The sequence below is a fragment of the Misgurnus anguillicaudatus genome, chromosome 22 (genome assembly GCF_027580225.2).
Source record: "Misgurnus anguillicaudatus chromosome 22, ASM2758022v2, whole genome shotgun sequence".
In the NCBI taxonomy this organism is placed as follows: Eukaryota; Metazoa; Chordata; class Actinopteri; order Cypriniformes; family Cobitidae; genus Misgurnus; species Misgurnus anguillicaudatus.
The window spans coordinates 9716890-9739336 of record NC_073358.2 but is presented as its reverse complement, the minus strand read 5'-3'; the positions used below and the strand labels follow the sequence as shown (position 1 = coordinate 9739336).

The 22447-nt window shown below is 37.3% G+C and overlaps 1 protein-coding gene across 5 annotated transcripts in view; it reads right to left on the bottom strand.

Moving 5' to 3' along the window:
* Positions 1-22447, bottom strand: part of dlg4a (discs, large homolog 4a (Drosophila)) — a 139891-nt gene that overhangs the window by 48559 nt on the left and 68885 nt on the right. For 3 of the 5 annotated variants that reach the window (XM_055200809.2, XM_055200808.2, XM_055200806.2), the window contains exons 2-3: positions 15781-15942; positions 11243-11299 (exon numbers count right to left, since the gene is read on the bottom strand). In XM_055200809.2, coding sequence (XP_055056784.1) covers positions 11243-11299; positions 15781-15942 — 219 coding nt within the window. Of the gene's footprint in view, positions 1-2382; positions 2734-11242; positions 11300-15780; positions 15943-22447 lie in introns of those variants that run through there. The other 2 variants (XM_055200807.2, XM_055200810.2) reach the window with 2 other exon arrangements.

Sequence of the window (22447 nt, the reverse complement as noted above, 5' to 3'; positions counted from 1 at the left end):
CATTGGTCAGTACATCACTTCACTTGATTTGGTGTGATTGGTCCAGTTATTGCTGCGCTTTTGCACTACATCTACTGAGGTTTAGTATGATTGCAGCACTGGTAGATTGATGCACCACAAGTGAAGCTAACAAATTAATAAATCCAAAGTCAGAGAGCATTCAATCCATAAAATGAGATGCAGGAATTAATTAAACTATAATCGCCTGAAAGCGTCTCCTTTATACTTGCTTGTCAAAACAGAAATCAGGACACACATACACACACACAAAAACACACACACACACACAATGGAATTGCATTAGCTTCAAGTGTACGACACTGATAAATGGGAACGTGTGAAATCATGACTCTTTGCTTGTGAAAGATTATTTGGTTTGAGATTTCCACAATGATATGCTTGTATAGAAGATTAAAATTGGAAACACATATGAACCTGAGGGCGCATAGCACACATGAAAATCTACTTATATAAACTCGTGGACTTTGTCTCTTTCTCTCTCTCTCTCTGTGTGTGTATATGTGTGGGAGAAAACAGAATGAAATCCAATCCTACTCTTTTACAAGCACCACTAACACTGTACTGTAACAAAAGCAACCCTAAAACAATTTACATTAATAAAACTGGACAACAATGCTTTTATTACAAACACTGCCTCCTACGTTATAACAATAGTGATCCAAAAAAGATTAGCGAGGAGGAAATTAAGTACCTTAATATTACTTTCATTGGATCAAAATCTCTTAAAAAAATGAGACCTGACATCTGTTAGTTAACATCTTATAATTCTGTGTGCACAATCTTTCTGTATAGTTATGCAATAATAAAAAAGATAATTTATATAGTTAATAAAGGTTTTTTATGCGTTCTGCTTCGTTGTTCACGACCATTTTTCACCCTCTGGGTGAGACTTCATGTCTTAACCGGAAGCAATGCACTACTAAAGTAATGAGAGAAATTAGACGAAATCTCTTCAGAGCTTCTGTCTGCGTTTCACGACAAGCAACACTACATTTTGACAGTCTGTTGTGTATCTCTGTTCAAAAACTAATGAATTGGATAAAATGCATCATGCACAATTAACAATACATATAAGTAATATTTATCATGTAAGATGAATTTAATTGTGGTCTGACACATTTAGGAATGCAGCGATGCAAAGAAATGCCTTTCTATGAATACTGACATGGCACTAACCGTGCCATTGAATCCGCGCTCAAAGTGTCTCACTGACAGACTGTGTCTTATAAATAAATGCTTGAAAAACAATCGGATAGAAATGACACCCACAAATTATGATGTAAGCCAAAGAGCTTGGAAAAAACACATTTCTCCCACTCAAACTCGCTTATACACTCGAGGGCAGAAACACACATGATATCTTTATTGCATTTCTCTCTCTTTCTCTCTCTCTTTTTTCTTCTTCACTGAGAGATTACTACTAGTTTTGCTTTAATGATCATGTTGTGTCGCACTTACTTTTCCTCTTCTAACAAACTCAATTTTGAAAATGACAACAAGATTTGATTTATATCTTTATATATTAATATTAAAATGTACAATACATAACCAAATACCTGATTTGTTAATTAAAAATTACACTGTGTCTGATTGTGATGTATTTTTTTTAACTATCATTAACTGAGTTTTATCTAGTTCAAATTCTGATTTATTATTACTGTACACCATTTTTATATTTTAATATCTAAGTTTCATTAATCACATCATCTATTATTTAAGCCGCTGGCCATGTGTGGGGACCCAGAATCACCATTTCACACGTACATACTCACTAATTTTAACTTTCCACATTTTTGCAAATTCTGACGCACTTCTGAGCACCGTCTGTCTGTTGTGAATCTAAACCTAAAAATCTGTTTCTGTGCTTCTGAATAGTCTGCTTTAAATAGATATACATGAGAGATCAAACCTAATACACCGCAGGCAATGATTTTTCAGAGCCTATAGCTTAACCTTAACAACATCCCTAGTGATAAAATCCTGCAGAAATTGTTTTGAAATTGCTGTCATAATGTGGAGCCAGTCTTAAATGATTCTAAAGGGAATTTGGCAACACAGCACAACTATAAAATACACATTTAAAAAAAAAAAGTTCTCAGCAGGACTATTTTGAGTAATTATGGAATATAATACCCATTTCACACATCATTAAAATAATCACTGGAACTTAAAACTCTTATAACTCCCCTGTGATATTATTTAACTGTTCAGTAGCAAGACATATACAACACACTATAAGGATAACACAATAAGACAACACATCATTCAACAAGACTATGAAATCAAACAAATTCAGACTTTATGTTTGTTCTCATTCTGTACATCATGATGAAACAAAACGCAACGTGATTTAATTCCTACCATGAGCTGATGCCGTTGCTTTTTAGCTTTCCGGACGTTGTTAATGAAACGCCGACCCATTTTCTTTGCGTACCACACGGACACGAACATCCTGACGGAGCGCGGAACACCGACCGCGCGCTACTCTCCAGCACGGAGCGTTCAGAATGACTGCGCGCTCCTCTCCAAAAGACCAGCGCGCGCACTGGCTGAGGAGACGCTCTTGTGACGGGGCGTTCACACGGCGCGCTCTTGCGCTTAATAACGGTCTAGATGAAGCGCAAAGAAACAAACGCGCAGGTCACCGAACTCGCAGGTCCATCTCTGTCATGCGTGTGTACAAACACCAACGACGTTTTAAAATATCGATGAAAGTGTGTAAACGCTCCTCAGTGGCTCTTCTTGCTATAATCTCACAGAATATGATATGCGTGAGTGGTCCAGACATATAAACTGTGTTAGCTGTAAGGAAATTATTTCTTTACTATATCGTTGATGCATGCATTAAATGTGTCTCAGCTCCAGTATAAAATGAAAAGCGAGTGAGTCTCTCCTGAGAAGCTTGAGGGGGTGGTGAGTGTCATAAACACACACACACACACACACTCCACAGACAACTATAGAAATACACATTATCAGCGCTATATCTCAGGAAACCACTGTCATGGTTCATATCAAAGTATGATGTTATAAAGAATCATGTTACATTGTACATGATGTATGAGGGGGATGCATGTGCTTGTGACGTTTTAAAGGGAGAATGCAGATCACATCACATAAAGAGAGTTCATGTGACATCACTGAGGAGGGATGCCTGTGACATCACAAAGAGTGCATGTTACATCAATGAGGAGGGATCACTGATCTATATAAATGACTGGATTGCGCATGACGTCAGAATTGTGAAGCCATCGCGCGGCCATATTGGTGCGGGGTCGAATGTTATGACTCGATGCTTAGCAACGGACAGCCAATCAGACACTGAAATGCACATGCTTCATATCACAATCTGTCTATTGAAAATATCCAAATTGGAGTAAAAATTACATCCCAGGAGACTTAAAACAGCCAAGATTTTTTTTAAATGTTTTATTTCCTATAAAATGTTGTAATATAGTGTCAAATATATAGTATATCCTCAGCAGAACCAGCTATGTTTGGCTCTCTATCCAGAGTTTTTTCTCAAAAGGACTTTGTTTTCCCCCTAATAAAATTCAGGGTTCCCGCAGCACTTTGCATTTTGGGCGGCCCGGCCAAGCTTGGAAACCCTACTGCCTTAACTAGGTCTTCCAAATAATAAAAAAATTGCTGCACAAAAGGCCGTCAAGTGCATCTCAGAGAATAGCGCGGACGTGCTTCACACCTCGAACGGGCACGCGTACCACACGGCCGAATTGAGATAAAGACGTGGGTAGCCAGTTGATAAAACACGTGTCCGTGAGAACTGTAAGTGGACTTATGTGTTGGGTTTATTTAAACCTGTTATTGTATTAGTCTATAGTTCTTGCAAATTTAAAGTATGGTGATTTTGTTGTTTGAGCAAGCTTTAGTTTCACTTCATCACGCAGCTATTCCGTTAGAGGTAAAAACATTTAATTAATTAATAATCTATGTGTTCATTTTCTTCATTGTCATAGTTTCTTCAAAATTAAGTTTTATATGAGTGTTTTAAATAAAAATATTTAAAATTTCATCATGACGCGTACACCCCACCCCTTTGATTGCCCCGACCCCGCCCACCTAAACTAACAAATTTTCCTTTTTCAACCCCTAGGGAGTCAGCTGACATTAACTTAACTAAGAACTCTTTTCTATATATTACATTATTACTACGCTCGCTAGTACGGTTTAATCTTAGCCACTGTACTCTGTTCACCGATATTTCTGTGTTTTCCCTACTTTTATCAATGTAAAGCTACTTTGAAACAAGTAAACAATTGTGAAAAATGCTATATAAATAAAATTAAAAGTGCGAGACAAGCGGTTATTTAAAGCGACAGTGTGCTTTTTTAATTCAGTCAGTTTGAAATCGCTTTATATTTAATCATGATATTTAAGCATGTTGACACTGCAAATATGCAAATAAAAACCTGGTTAAGTATAAACAGTGTGAAACGTAAAACTGATATTCCAGGATTCTGTTAACCTAGAGTTAAACCAGGGTTAACTTTTTCCAGTGTGAAAAGCCCTAGAGAGTGCATTTGACATCACAGTTGAGGGATGCCTATGAAATTACAGAGTGTGCATGTGACATCACAATGGAGGGATGCATGTGACATAACAGTGCATGTGACATCACAGTGGAGGGATGCATGTGACGGGGAGAGTTCATGTCTGTAGGAGGATTTTTACACAGTTTATACCCTCACCTTGTTCCCTCTCACTTCAGTGAAGATATACAGCGCTTCCAGAGAATGTTAACTTGGTAATGGACAACAGGAATGACCTTTGGGAAATTATTCTTATAATAATGCCCTTTTAACTATACTTGCACAAAAATATTGCTTAATTGTTTGGGTTGTGCTGAAAAAAAAAACACAGGTATTGGCACAACACAATAATTTCAATCCATCTCTCAATCCATCTGTTTGTGGCTAGCAAAATGATTAGTAAATGGCTTATCGGTATGGTTTTTGTGTGTGTACATGTTTTTATGATAGCCTTAAAACTGTGTTAAAGGCTCAAACATTAGCTGCTGTAAAGGACATTTAAATGATAAAATCATTTCTGAAACGATAACAAGACGGCATGTGCTGATGTGTGTCTAGTGACTTTTTAAAAATAGTAATCCTTTCAAGTGCAACATTTCAAATACCCAAAATAAAGTGTGTCTGTGTGCTGAGTGACGCTTGGTGTATTGAAAAGCATTGTAATGAAGAGCAATGCCATGGATCTGCTGAGGTCGGAAATGCCAGACAATAGTGCACACACAGGTATTACGTAATACACAAGTTGACAGACTTACTTAAATGAGAAATAACAAGGACTCGCTTTCCTTTTCTCTCGCTCACCCACATTTTTTCAATCCCTCTCTCTGCCTGCGTTTCCACCACCCACTCACCCACCCACTCTCTCTCTCTCTCTCGCATTGGATTCCCCAGACCATTTGTCTCAGCAGAACTCTGTGCAGTAATTACCTCAGAGCTGCAGGGACAACTTTAAACATTCATTAGCACAAAACCTTTAAACAGACACAGAACCTAACATGCACAACAGCAAAAAGAGGATTATTTGATGAAAAATAATGCAAGAAAGTGTGTGAATGTGGTACGTGGAGGAGACCACTGTAACTCAAGGTAATTGAATCACTTCCAAACACACATCTTAACCTGTGATGGGCAAGTATTGAACATATATGGCATACGGACCTTACGCTGTGCCCACAGCTGGATTGATCCTGGGCAGTTGTGAGGGATTGCTAAAGTAGTTGCTTTAAGGTGTTTTAAGTGGTTGCTTTAAAGACAATATGTTCCCTAAGTCTCTATGGTATCGTGCAGGTCTCTCCTTCGGTTTATGGGTTTTTTCGACCATTTTATCATCCGCCAGAGGAAAATCATAAATCAAATTGTGCAAACAAAAGGAACAAGTTCCATGTCGATTTTTAAAAAAGTTTTACTTAAGATTTATTCGAACTGAGCAAATAACAAACTAATTTATAAAGTAAATAGCATAAATTTAGCCACTGGACCAATAACACTTTAATCAGACATTTTCTTTAGCAGAGAATGTAACAGTAGCTGTATGTGCAGTAACAGTATGCGCCCAATGGAAACATGGCAATTTCGCATATATGTTAATATATATATAAAGTTTTTATGCTCAGGCGAGGTGTTTTTTCAAGCAATTCGAAAAAGGAATATATCACAAAACTGCAATGATAACCATAGGTCACCTGAAAGTCACATGATCGTTCTTTTTAAATATGTCACGGTATGTTTGATTGGAGGACAAGACAGAAGAGGTGTGGTCGACTTCATGTGGCGTCATAAGAACCGTCAAGCGTATGACATCAAAATTCAGGAGTCGACTGCTCTGAATGCTTTCAAGTCGCTCTCGCTATATTTTGTTGGTCTGTGGTGCCGTATGAGGTTAACCACACCCGTCTCTATAGTTTTTGGATTTACCTTTTCGCGAGACAACAAAATTCGGTTTTAGTCACATAATATGCAAGAGTTATTGAAAATGTTAAAGAATTAGTCCAATTTCTTAAAAAATCCTGATAATTTACTTACCACCATGTCATCCAAACTGTTGTCTTTCCTTGCTTCAGTTGAGAAAAAATTATGTTTTTTGCATTTTAATGGCCTTTAATGGACCCCAAAACTCAACAGTTTTAATGCAGTTTAAAGTTGCAGTTTCAAAGGACTCTTATAAAAAATAATTTAAAATTAATTTAAAATAAATTAAAATAAATAAAAATATGCACTTTTAAACCACAACTTCTCTTCTTCCTCCGGCTGTGTGATGAGCCAGCGCGACCTCACATAATTGCGTAATGCCGTGGAAAGGTCACGTTACATATATGAAACGCACATTTGCAGACCATTTTAAACAATAAACTGACACAAAGACATTAATTAGTATCATTCGACATCCAACAACGTCGAACGGTCCTCTTTCCCCACACTTGTAAACACAGGGGCGCAGTTTTAATACGTCATCTTGACGTGATGACGTATTGCATGAGGTCGCCCTGGCGCGTCACAGGACTGGAGGAAGACGAGAAGTTGGGGTTTAAAAGTGCATTTTTTTTTTCTTTATTTCTTGCCAAAAATGACAATCGTTTTGCTAGATAAGACCCTTGGGCCTCGTTTGAGATCGTTTACAGTCCTTTGAAACTGCAATTTTAAACTGCATTAAAACTGTTACGTGTTGGGGTCCATTAAAATGGGAAAAATCCTGGAGTGTTTTCCTCGGGGAGCGTAGTTTCTTCTCGACTGAACAAAGACATCAACGTTGTGGATGACATGGTGGTGAGTAAATTATCTGGATTTTTTTAAGAAAATGGACTATTCCTTTAACGGAAACGCAGCTAATGACATGACAGGATTATGGGGAATTTCATCCCTTTCCTTGTTCAATACTGTATGTCCTAAGGTGTTGGTAATGCCCATGAATACATTATGGGATGCTGCGTCCTTTCAGTGATCCCACTGTCACACAGATGGGCAAACTGGCACAAACAAACACATTGGCACACTGCTGTCCAGACTGAAGCGTTTAACCACCTGGGCGATCTATTTTGACACACTTACAGAAGGCGGACCTTACTAATGCCCAGTTTAAAGTTAAAGGTTAATGCTGAAGCCATTTTTGGTTATTTCTTCCATTTAAATTGTGCACTCTGAGTGATTGGCATAAGAAACTCAAGGTTGGTTTACAGGCAATGTGTACAATTTTACCATCTGAAAGATTTAACAGCGGTGAAAACACTATACTGCAGTAAAAAATTAAAAGGAGTAATCTCTCGTAGCACATTGTTTTTTTAACCAAGTGTAATTAAATGAAAAGCTGCTTCTCGGTGGGCGTGTCCTTAATCTCTTAAATCCCAGTAACCTTTGTAGCCATTAAAACAGCCAAAATTAAATTCATGTCTGAAGGATGAGAGGCTTGTAAATAAGAGTCGGTTATTAACTCGCTCATCTCCCTTTGGACTCATTTGTGTCTCACTTTCATCTTTCACTCATTCCTGCCAGCTCATCTCATCTCAACATCATTTTCCCGCTGCGTCTCTCGTCTGTTTCCCTGCGGCGCTGTTACATCTCCCTCCCTCCATCCGTTTCTTAGATTTTCATTATCTCAGCACTTTATTTACACTTTTCTTTGTAAGAGAACAACATGAAAATTAATGAATTACATAATTCACTGTTCTTCCTGGATGCATATGGGCATTTCATGCAGGGGTGTTTTTGCAAAGCATTTCTTTGGCATACAATTAAGTCTATAAATATATACAAATGATCAAACCAGCCAGATTGAGCATCAGTCTTAGTAGCAGAACATAACGGGAGTTATGCAACAGAGATGCATCTGTCCTTATACTGTTTAGTGCATCATTAACAACTTGTATTCACACATATTATGTTTTTTATTTACTAAAATGACTGAGATTTTTGTGATGAGACTGAAATGATAAAAAAAATAATGTATTAAAAATAATCTTGAGTCCTTATTTCTAGCATTGGGATCCTTCAAAGAAACACGCCAAGCTGCCGGTGATGTACACAGACAACAGCACATGTTTTTACCCAGAAGGTTGGCAAAGAGGTAAAATCATAATGAAGATGTACCAAGCGGAAGAACTAGAAATTTATTTCTAGCTAAATAAATCATAAGCAATATGAAACCATATTAAACAATTGTTAGTACAGCTTGTAGCTTAAATCTGACGTTATGAAATAATGAAATAAAATCCAAAGCGCACTAGAGCCCTTTACCGGTTTGTTTAATTCCAGTCCAATGTAACAATACTACGACGAAGAGAGAGAGAGAGAGAGAGAGAGAGAGAGAGAGAGAGAGAGCATTAGGAGAAGTTCACTCCATCACTTGCAACCTTGGCACTTTTCAAACCTGTTAATGTCATCAGCAGCAGTCATGTTGCTATGGAAACCAGAATCTCACTGTCTCAACCTGTTTTAATGTGTGTGTGTGTGTGTGTGTGTGTGTGTGTGTGTGTGTGTGTGTGTGTGCCAACAGGGAAGAAAAATACCAAAATGAGATCACTTTAACGTGTCAAATGTTTTGCTTAATTTCATACTTTTCTCCCCCAGAAAAGAGCCCAGTCTCAGGGCTGTTTCAGAGGAGATCTCAACAACAAATTCTTTAGACATTTATACCCTTATTGTATGGTATGTCAACAATTGTGATGTGTTTATCCAAAACAAAGATGAAAAATGAATAAAACATCAGTTCATTTCTCATATCCACAGAATATCAGCCATAAAGTCCTCCTAATAGCCAACATCTGACCTAAAATATGACAAAACACTGCCCTCTACTGGGGACTATATATAAAGTTGAGTGACACTAAGCAGAAACAGAAGGTACCGACTCTGTACAGAGCACATCGATGTGCTGTCAGAAATAATAGGCTAAAACTGCAAAGAGAATGTAAAAGTATGTATAGTAAAGTTACAGCTGTGTGTCTGTGTGTGTGTGCTTATGTGTGGTTTAAAGGTAACAGTTGGCACCAGTGACAGCACAGAGAAAATGATGGCTTTACAGCAATACCGTAGAGAAATGAGAGTGAATCTTTAAAAATGTGTATGAAAAGTCTATTACAAAACACAGGCAAAGCAACCCAATGGCAACCAGCATTATGATTTCATTATATGATCATGATGTCATCATGGAGGAGAACATTACTGGACTGTCTGTTAACATCATACCTAACCTTTGTCTCAGCTCCACCCCCTTGGTTGTTGCGTGGTACACAATACTTTTATATAAAACAGCAAAGATTTGTCTGAATATATATCAGGGAGAGAATTGGTCAGTAACCATTTTTTTAAGGTGGAGCTTATAAATTCCACTTGATTCACATTGTATGATGCAACAGATCTGACATATTTTAAATTAAAACCAAATTGTTTATTATTTCAAATATTATTATGTCATATGGCCACCATCAGTGATGGAATACAATGCAATAACATGTAAATTATCATTTGAATGAACAGTAAATGAACAGTTTCCATAATTTACTCAATTTAAAGGGACTGCACTTTTTTTGAAAATTTCCTCATTTTCTAGCTCCCCTAGAGTTAAACATTTAGGGGTGGTTTCCCAGGGATTATCTTAATCCAGGACTAGACTTTAGTTTAATTATGAAATATAACTAGTTTTAACAAACATGCATTACTAAAAACATAACTGGTGTGAATCTTGATGCAAAACAAAGAGCACTGATGTATATTAAGATATGTCAGTGCAAGTTGTTTTCAGTTTGGACAGCTCTTACATATATTTTAGCCTAGGACCCCTGCCCGGGAAACCACCCCTTAAATTTACCGTTTTGGAATCTATTCAGCTAATCTCCAGTTCTGGCGGTACCACTTTTAGCATAGCTTAGCATCATCCATTGAATCTGATTAGACCATTATCATCACACTCAAAAATGACCCAAGAGTTTTAATATTTTTCCTATTTAAAACTTGACTCTTCTGTAGTTACATCGTGTACTAAGACCGGCAGAAAAGTAAAGGTGCGATTTTCTAGGCAGATATACTATACTCTCATTCTGGCGTAATAATCAAGGACTTTGCTGCTGTATGGCTGCAGCAGGTGCCGTGATATTACGCACTGCCCGAAAATAGTCCCCTGCTATTGAAAGTTACCAAGTAACTACAGAAGAGTCAAGTTTTAAATGAGAAAAATATCGAAACTCTATTTTTGAGTGTGATGCTAACTCTAGGGGAGCTGGAAAATGAGCATTTTTTTTTTTTTTGAAAAAGTGGAGTGTCCCTTTAATGCCATCCTACACTGTAAAAATTCCTTGCTGGACTTAAATTTTTAAGTTTAATTAATAAGAAATTACAAATAATTTTTAACTTTCTTGACTATTAAAGGGTTCCTATAAAATATAAAAAAAGAAAGTTAAAATAACTTAACAACCATGACACTGCCATTTAGTGCAGAGATTAGCTCATTTGCATTTAAAGGGACACACCCAAAAACTTTTTTTGCTCACATCTAAAGTGACAATTTTAACATGTTATAATAAATTATCTATGTGGTATTTTGAGCTACAACTTCATATACGTACTATGAGGACACCAACAATTTATTTGACATCTTAAAAAAGTCTCATTTAATGATTGCAGTGCACAGATGTAATTCAACCTCCTGGACAACAGGGGCAGCAGAGTGTCGGTGATCTTACCAGTGTGGAGACTGCAGAGGTGTACAGAGGGGTTTGACCAGATGACAGCAACACTGGCTGTAAAAAATAACAGGAGAGGAGGGCAGATAACTCAACAGCGGGAAGGGGACAAAGCAACAGCATCAAAACAGAGCTTTTGCAATGTCTACATAGATTTGCTAAATACATCGATCCATCACAATTCATGATACATCAATGCATTGCCTCTATCTGATAATGAAAATTCAATCAATTATGTGATGTACCCAATGCAATATACTATGATATTACAATTTAAATGTAATTGCATTTTAATATGTATGATAATAATAATATAGAATATAAAAAATATGATAGATACATACACCAAAAGCTCTGGGTGAAGGAAAAGGAAATAACAGGATAATAATTGGTAGAAAGCCACAGGAAGCGCATAGATGTCCTATAGCCTAATAAGCCTTTAGGTGCTGATCTCAGACCTGTTTCTGCATCTATCACATGTAATAGGCATATTAGGTGGCAGTGGTCTTAAATCAGAACTATGCTTAATAGCCTTAAAAGCCTGAAATATTCTGTAGACCAAAGAGTCGCATGCTTCTTTGGGGTAGATCATTTTCAGGTTTGGGGATAAAAAGGATTGCAAGTTAGTATTTTTAAAGCAAAGAACAAATTACACAAGCTGGTGCATGAGATTTAGCTTAAAAAAGCAACAGCGTGGGTTGAGGAATAAAACTGATTAACACAAGAATGCAACAGTTTGGGTGGGGGAAACAAGACATTTATCAAACCTACAGCTGTCCTTAGTCCTGAAATTTAACCCGTTGGTGTCTCAACAGCAGATGGCGATGTTGTTCAGTCTGACATGTAAGTGATTAAACAGCCTCAGCCATAGAAAGCAGCAGGGATGACATATTTTTAAAGGCTAACCCGAAAGTTAACAGGACACTGGATCTCTCGCTAAAAAGGCCATTCATTTTCTTAAAAATAAGCTCTGTGATTAACAAAAGTTTATGATACTTACACGTTTTGACCAACAAGATCATCTTCACAGATGAACAGCAACTTTTATGATTTTTGAAGTCTAAATGCGAAAATACTAAATACTAAAATGGAAAGCTAACCTTAGGCTATAAGTGAACTACACCGCGGTCTCTACACATCAACGCCGTCATCACAACACATTTAAACACATATAAAAACATGTTCCCTGATAAGGGAATACTTTATGGATGAATCTTTGTTGGGAATTGTGGCCATTGCATTTAAAAACACTTTAAAGCTTTAAAAAGTCATGAGTGGGGGGATTACTGGTGTGTTTTATGTCATAGAATAAAACGTAAAACTATCTCAGACTTATGCCAACCCAAATTCTTAGTTAAGGAGTTTAATCCCATTAACAAAAAAAAAAAACATTGTCTTTGGGAAGATGGAACCGGAAGTGCTAAAATGTTGACTCACTTATGGATTTTCCCTACATAATACATCATACCTGCAGCAATCTATTTATTACTTTTCAACATGACAAACCCTTTACATTTATAACAGAGACAAAGATTTCATTGTGCAGGAATCATTGTGCATATGGCAATAAAAGTGTTTGATCAGAGTTAAATCTAAATTTAGGAAAAGGACTGGACATTTTTGATATATAACATGTTGTGGTTTTCAAAATTTTTGGTAAGATTTGAAACCGAAATCTCTTAAAGGCAGGGTATCTGATTTTCAGTGTTGGGGAAGGTTACTTTTAAAAGTAATGCATTACAATATTAAGTTACTCCCTAAAAAAGTAACTAATTGCGTTACTTTGTTACTTCTCAAAGAAAGTAATGCTTACATTACTTTTAATTTACTTTTGCGTTACTTTTTCTTACTTTGCAGGTGTTTTTTATGACTGAGAACTTCTGCATTCAGAAATTGCATATTTCCATCGCAAAAATGTCAAGCTCTGGTCTGCCATCTCCATTTCTGAATGAAACTGTTCACGCATAGAGTGTGTAACTCTACGTTAATACATTCAGTTTAACTAAAATATTAATGTGTACATGTATTATTATTATTATTATTAATAATACAGTTTTTTTTACAAAATATTAATATCATCACCATACTTTTATATAATAATATATTTGTTTTGATAAAATATTACATAATATATAATATTTATATAATATATATTTTTATATATTATATAATAATTTATAATATAATATATTTGTTGTTGTCATTATTGTTACTATTATTACTATTAATAATAATCATTATTTTTATGATTTATTATTATTAAGTTATTATTATGAGCATAATACACACACACACACACACACACACACACATTCTGGTTTCCATGTTTTGTGGGGACATTCCATAGACGTAATGCATTTTATACTGTACAAACTGTATATTCTATTCCCCTTACCTACCCCATTCCCTAACCCCAACCATCACAGAAAACGTTCTTGTACCTTAGATTTTCAATAAACATCATTTTGTTTGATTTATAAGCTTGTTTCCTCATGGGGACATCTAAATGTCCCCACAAGGTCACAAAAATACTGGTATTCCTATCTTTGTGGGGACAATTGGTCCCCACAACGTGATAATTACCAGGTACACACACACACACACACATATAGTATTATTACATAATATACATATTATAATTACTATTATTACACAAATATGTATTATTATCTGTTTAATTTATTATTATTATTATTTTGCTTATTATCATGGCTTCATAACAATACCATCATCACAATTGTTGTTTTGTTTTTGTTGTCTGTAATGCGTTACTTAACTCGTTACTTTAGAAAAGTAATAATATTACATAAGAACGTTACTTGTAATGCGTTTAAAAAAAACGTCTGGATCAGCAAAAACCCAAATCAACATCGGTAACTTTACTGCTTTTCCACAAGATGCAAACAGCTGAAGGGTCTGAAAGGGTCATTGCAGTGTTTCTTTTGGAAAGGTAGGTACGTGGTATGATTGTATTTAGATGGATTCAGATAATCTATTCTGATGGAACATTGTGTGGCTTATGTAGTACGTAGTCCTTTACGAATTAGCGGAACAATATTTGTATGTTCAAAATTACAAGCAAACTACTACATGTACACAACCAAAAACGTGCTATTTTCGATTTCGATTGTTTTTTTATGTTATTCACTTTGTACTTCAAAGTTTTCTCACTGGTGAAAGAGACATAAATGGGCTTCTGGTCTGTGCGTGTTCATGTGTTTTGGAGGAGGCGTGGCTTTGGATGGCGATTTAAATGGAGGGTGGGATCGTGATTTCAGTGCTAGCAGACTAAAGCTAGCATTTTTTTTTAAATCAGATACCCTGCCTTTAACATCTACATTACCTGAAGCGATTATAAGATTATGAACATAAATGATAATGAACTAAACAAAAATAACCTGAATTACACTGAACCATGAGAAAAATGTATCATGTTTAGAAAACAGGGAAAAATAACCAAAGTGATACTGCATGTGTGCATGTATGTATGTTGTGTTTCACAGGTATGTTTCATATGATGACAGATGGTGCCACAGAGAGACAAAGAGAGAGTGAGAGAGAAGCAGAGAGAGAGAGAGAGAGAGAGAGAGTGTAGTTTGCATACTGACCTTCATATTCATGCAAACGTCCTTGACATACAGTACTGATCACAGACATGTAATTGAGCTTCATGCTTAAGTGTTTGTACACCACACATACAGCAGCGACCTGCTGCTAAGAACCGACATGAGTGAACATACAGTATAGAATACATGTGCGTTTGTTTGACTCAGTGTATCATGTTTCATCATCAGATGTAACACACACTGGATATATTCATTTGACTCTGGGGTAAATGATGTCTACTGTGTTATGTCTGTTAAATTATTCAGTCATACTGTAGAGTATGGGCAGTGAGATATTTTCCCAGCCATTACAAGGTCATGGTTTGGTTCCAAAGGAAACTGGAAAAAGCTAAAGAGATTTTTATAAAATCAACCAAATGCATAAATCATTTTGAAAGTGCCATAAAGTTACTTGTTTCATTTCTGTAAATTTAGTAAAAAGAGTTCAAATAAAGATTTGGCATTTTGGCAAGTGTAGTATGTTAGTATGCCATTCTAAATATAACCAATGTTAGGAAATTACACAGGCCTGAGGGGTGTATGCACGTGTTTATTAAACTGGAGAGAGACACTGTGGGTTACAGGAATAGTCCAGAGCGTTTGGATGGGTCTGATGTGACTACACACAGCAGCAGAAGTGAGGACACTACTCCTGTGGACACTAACACACACAACATGACTCACACACATACACAAACCTACAGTACTGAAGAAGCCTACAGCCTTAAATGACATAGAGGTCAAACAGAAGGAAGGAAAGACGGACGAAAACAGTAGAGAAGTGTGTAAGACTGACCTACAGAAATATAGTGCAGTAAACCAGGGCATTTCCAAAGACTGTGATTGGATGAAAAACGCAAAATGACGGTCACCACGGCACGCTACAATCAAGATTAAGCAAAAGTGTGTGTGTATGAACATGCGTATCCATACCTTTATAGGCGAGATGTGTGTATGAGGAGCGTAACTGTGCATGGAATCCATGGCGGCCAGGTTCTTATCACTCATGTGAAGCATCTCAGCACTTTTACTGTGAGCCAGGTGGGCGGGGCTATGCTCCAAGGGCGGAGTCTCTTCATCTTGATACCTATATTTCTGTAATGAGAAAACGAGATGGTACACTCAGAAGCCCATACTGCTTTTTATATATTTTTTGTAAAAAACAACTACAAAACAAGTCTGTGTAAAGTCATTTCTGAGAATTGTTTCTAAACATGTTTTGCTGAAACATGTTACAAAGCCTGTGAACTATGTAGTACTGAATTGTGGAGTTACATCGTTTTCTCAACATTTGGGGGGCGGGCTAAAACGGTGGCTTGATGATGCACTGGAGCCACCGAGCATGCCCCCGCCCCAACACAATCGTGAGCATCCATTTAGGCTCTAACAGTATTCAGTGTTTCCGCTATATACATTCTACCGTGGCGGGCCGCCGCGCATAAAACATCCCCGCCACGCCTGCGGTTGTGGATAGAAGGGATACAGCAAACGAAATCTCGCCAGATGAGCACTGTTTTATCCTAATCCTTCACCCAAACCCAACTCTAAACACAAAATTCACACGATTGTAGGATGTATTTGTATCTTATTTAGCCGGACTAGAGCCGCTGTTTTCATCCTAATAATCCTACCTCCAAATCTAATCCTTAACTTTTCGGCATTTGCTGTATCCCTTCTAGACAAAACCCACGGCGCAGCTCGCAAAATAAAGCTACCGAAATGTCCGACCTGCCAGACTGGCTGTCTTAGAAATAAATTATTTTCTGGATTCGCGTTCACTCGTTTATAAATAAATCTCCTAAAATATCATAATTTCCTCCCTGGGTTTAGTTTCATGCACAAATAGATTTAAATCAACAGAGGATGATTAGGCTACGTTTCTGTTTTGAGAAATAATAATAAAATAAATAAGCCTATCCGAAATATGCTACACTTAAATAATTATTACATTGACAAAACGAATAAAAAAGTATTTGAGTTTGTTCTTTTTTGTGACTCTCTAAAACCAAAGCAGCAGATCGAAGGCACGTCATGTTTTTAATGATTTTAAAAAAGCACAAGCTTTTCTCCTTATTGTGAGTTTACACAAATAAAAATACATAATTTGAAGTTTCGAATGTTGTTTTACTTGTATCTTTATGACTATAAATTTAGGGTAATTTAAGGTGCAAGGTAATCACGCATATGATGTTCACCGGCGCATATACACGGACGCAGCGCAGGGCTGCGAGAAAAGACATGATTAAACTTTCGATTTAACATATTAGGAGTTTTTTGGACATTCATTTGTAATCACTCATATAATCAACTTATCAGGTCATTAGTTATTCAGAATATAGACTACAAGCGCAGCGCGCTGCTGACCGCTCAGCTGTCAATCTTCCGTTCTTCGACACTCACATTAAGTTACACATTAAATGTTAAGATATTTGTCCAAAAACAAAAATCTAAATACTGAATACTGCTCATATGTGACTGAAAGACATTAATAGTCGAATCTGTTTGTAAGGAAACTTACATTATTCCCGTGGGAAGAGAAGAACGTTGGTAATAAAAACTTGAGGCAGACTGTGAATCTGTTTTATCTGTTTTCAGACGAAACAGCACGGTCGGGGTACCTGCGGGTGAACCGCATAATATTGGATGTAACGGGTGTAATAATAGGCTATTCACGTGTCATTTGCGTTGTAGATGCAGGTCGGGACTCAATAGACAAGAGTAAAATGCGGGTCTAACATCCAAGACCAAAATTCGACTCGTTTAAAATGGCCCCGTGCTTTGTGTTTAAGATCTGTCTGAAGACCGTTAAAGGTTTCTATTCAACTGCGCGATTTGCGTGAGACCGGGTCGGGTGTGGAATAAAATTGCTGCTGATGATGTCGGATAACTGGTCGGGTGTTCGGTCAATCACAGCGGTGCGGATTATCAAACAGGACTGTGCGTGACTTTGCAACAGGGAACTGTAATGCTAAACACGAGCACGAACTTGCATGCACACTACATTAAAACTACAATGAAATATCCCAACTAGCTATATAACGTATTTTTAAGAAAATATGGTTTAGATCAAACATAGAAAAGCAATATGCTATAAATATAAGGAAAAGTAAATGACAGCATGAAAATGATAAAAAAAAACATGTTAGTTTACTGTAGCCTATATTCTACATAAAAAAAATAATGTACATTTATAATCATCATGGGCGCCCCCTGCCGCCACAGCTGGAAAAAATCCTAGAGGAAACACTGGTATTTAAAAGTTGAGAAAGATGGCAACTTTCTCGCACGAGTGGGCGTGGTTTGCAGCGTAAACGCCCCCAGCGTTAGAGAGCAGACAATCTTTTTTTTTGTTAACTTATTTTAATTTTTTTATTATTCAAATTTGGCTGGGTATACAACACCAGTCTAAGGGAGTCCTAATGATGAATAGCTTCATTCTTTTCTCCTTTCTGTCAAACCTATCTGCCATAATATACCCGTAGGACCTTAACACCTGTAAATGATCAGGACTTTTTAATACTTTTTAACTTTTCTAATACTTTGTATTAGTATGCTCAAAACAGATCCTAGATCCTAAAATCCATATCTGAAATGTGAAAAAGTGAAGAGGGGGGAGTTTACAGTCAGCAAGATCACATTACAATGAGCCAGCAATACTACAGAGAGAGAAAGTGAAAGAGAGAGAGAGAGAGAGAGAGAGAGAGAGAGAGAGAGACCGAACATATTTTACCATAGAGTAATTTATAACAGTATGTCATGTTTTTCTATGTGAAACAGGAATACACTTTGGCCCGTACACACTACATATTAATTCGGTTGTCACTTCACCTTTTAATGCTTAATCCTGTTCTGTACACACACAGGTCAGTAATAACATCTGCATTCTACCACCGAATGAACTCCCACAAAATAGTGATAACCGCATTTACAGACACTCTGCTAGTGTGTACACAACCGAACTGTAGTTGTAAATAAAGTATTTGAACATGCATCATGGACATGACATATTTCTCTTCTGAAAAAAATAAATGCCTAAAAGGGAATGCGCGGTGCAGATAATGACAGAGGCACGAGAGTTGCTGACTGGTGTTGTCAGATCTTACACAAAAAATATGGCAGCTTCTCACTTTAAGGTCCTGTTTTTCCTGATCCCATTTTTTAAACTTTAGTTAGTTTGTAATGTTGCTGTTTAGGGGAAAATTATTAAGCTCAAAGTTCACTGCCGGGCGATATATTTTCTTTTACCAGAATTCCCCTATGAAAACCTACAGCGAACGGCCGGTTTGGACTACACCCCTTTACTTCCCGGTTGAATCACGTCAATTTTGGAGTTTTCGACTAAACTCTGCCCACAGGAAGCTATAGACAGTATAAAACATGAACGTAGGTTTCTGAAGAGTATTTTAAAAGTGGGCAGAGCAGGCCTCCGCCATCTTGCAGCACGTTACCGTGTGTCGTTCCCCTATAACCAAAAATGGACAAAGAGGCGGAACGTGGGTGGAACTGAGGTGCCTGTTGCTGAAACCACGCCCACCTGGCTTAACAGTGGTGACAGCAGCGGCAGTCCAAGGGGTGCTTCTCAATATCCCTCCACGTCCTACATCCTACGACCCGGAAACTGATCGAGCTCCGCCATCATGTAGGACATCTCAATTCTTTAATTGCACTGCGAGGAACGAGGAGTTAGGAGGCTTTTTGAGGAGTCATGAGCGAGAATACACAAGTGTATCCTATGCGGAAGTGTTTTATCGACTAAACCCGAAGCACATGTAAATCTCCTCCCCCTTCACATCGTCACGTCATTAAACACATAAATCTTGCTATTAATCATTAAATGAATGTAAATGTTGACTCATTTCAGACAGTATATTTAATATTTATGTATAAACCACCAATCTATATAAATGCTCAGTGGTATAGACATATATATTAATTTTACAGCACTTTTAACTCTTTCACCGCCAACGTTTTTTAAAAAAGTTGCCAGCCAGCGCCAGCGTTATTCATGATTTTCACCAAAGTTTAATGCCTTCCAGAAAATTTTCTTCTTTATATGAACATACAATATACCAAATGAAAGAACATACCCTCTGCTTTCAAAAAAATAAAACGTTTTATCCTACCTTCAGTGGTTCTTTAGTAATCATCTTTTGAATAGGGGTAGGTTTCTGCAAAAACACCACATTTTAAGCAAAAAGCAGAGATAATTACATTTTTGTGACGGACTTTTCAAAGAGATCCAATTCAGAGCGATCCTTAAAACAGACACAGATATGCAACCACTTGCCATAGGGCAATACTTCCGGGTTTAAAAAGTTGCGGAAGTATCCACCTGGTGGATAATAGCGGTATTGCGGAAAGACGGAAAATCTCGTCATTGGCGGGGAAGCGTTTTCTCTTAATTGACGAGATATCTCGTCAATGGCGGTGAAAGAGTTAAGAATGTAGTAAGGATATGAACTATAACTAAAGTATGTATTTAACTTTATTTTATTAAATATTTGGGGTTTTAATGCACTTGATTATTTGATAACAGATAATAAACGTTATAAAGAGAGTAAGGAAAGAGGATATCATTTCACTTAAGACTTCGTCTCCTCCGTCCTCGCGTCCTTCCTCGCTTGGATCCTAGGAGGGTGGAGCAAGGAAAGGAAACGAGGATGCACAAATAAGAATTGAGAAGCACCCCATCTGTCATTCCAGTGGACACGACCCTAATTATGCAGAACTGTAAGGCTTAATATTAGACATATATAAGACATTTTATGGGATTGACTCCTTTTTGGAGCAGGTAGTTGATGAATTGCAGGTTAAGTCACTTCTGTGTTGGATTCATAAGAGAGACTGGAAGGTTGCCCCTTAAGCCAGGAATACACTGCAGGATGTTTGCCCTCCTATAAGATTATTACCTTATCACACTGTGCGACATGGATCGTTTTAACTCGGGTACGACAGGCATGTTGACTGTCGATGACACGGAAGCTTCGGCGGCTGCGTCACACGTTAGCGCAACATCACCAGCATGCGCTCGTGGTAAACAAATACCAGTACACAGGTCGTAGCAGCAAACACACTGTGCGGTGATCATGCCAAATTTCTGACACTGTCGGAAAACTATCGTAGGCTGTCTCTGAACACAAGATTGGGAAAATGGCTGTCTTTGAACCTCTCTCATTGTACGACATAGGACCACTGATGAAGAGCCACGATCACAGAAATTGCGTTGATTGTTTCACGATGGCAATCTTTCGTCTAGGATAGTCAATAATCGTGCAATGTATCCCGGGCTTTATGATGTGTTCACACCAGAGGCAGAAGAGGAGGCAAGCGAGAGTGATTTACATGTTAACTCAATGCAAAGACACGAATAGGCATCCTGCGGCGCGGTAAACGTGAATGGCGCGAGTGTTGACGCGTGATTCGCTTAAATTGATAAATCAGAACTTTGGCGGATTTGCTCTTGCAGTGACGTGATTACAGGAAGCAAGCGGAGGCAGGAAAACAAAACAACAATGGAGGACAATCATCTTCGCTATGCGAGACATCTTCGTACTTTTACAGGAATTAAAAGGATCATGTTTGGAATAAAGTGAGTGAGAAGGTCGAACAATCTGGTAAGTTTACTCAATTTGAGCTATATAATCCCCTCCCTTGACGCAAATTTATGCATGAATGTCTCAAACGACAAGAATTTCAAACGGGAATGAAGCGAGTAAACTCAAAAGTGCACTTTTGTTAGCATAAACATCAAATAAAAGAACATTAACATTAGTCATGGCACATTTGGGGTCATGAAATAAATGTTTATCTAGTTCAGATAAAACAAAAGTGAGTAAATCAGATTTTCATATAATCACAGGACAAATCAGCAAGTCTGTCTGCGTATGTTGTGAGAAATGTGGCGTACTTTATGACCCAGGAGTAAGCTGCACGACACATGTGCTTGCAAGCAATTGCGGAAGAAACAAACAGAGTAGAAAGGAGCTTTAAACACATCAGATCACATCATTTAATGAAAAATGAATAGAAAATATGGATCTATCTTAAGAAATATTAAGTAAACATGTGTCAGTGCAAGATTTTCCTATATGGGAAAATTTTGGAGATTTAAATTCAGTCAGTGAAGCCCCGTCATCATCACAAACACATGGGAGCAGTCATGAATAAATGTGTTTGCCTCACGATATTGCTTAAATTGGTTGATGCTGGACAGGGGTTTATGAGGCATGACACTGGCACGGTTAAACAGTAATAAAAAATGATGCAGTAATACTAAACATTGGACATTTTTATTGCGGGTTAACCATTAAAGGGGACATTTCACAAGACTTTTTTAAATGTAAAACAAGTCTTTGGTGTCCCCAGAGTACGTATGTGAACTTCTAGCTCAAAATACCATATAGATAATTTTTATAAGATGTTAAAAATGCCACTTTGTAGGTGTGAGGAAAAATGTGCCGTTTTTGGGTGTGTCCTTTTAAATGCAAATGAGCACTAAATGGCAGTGTTGCAGCTGGATAGTGCAGGGGCGGTATTATTATAAGATGATCCCCTTCTGACGTCACAAGCGGAGCCAAATTTCAATGACCTATTTTTTATA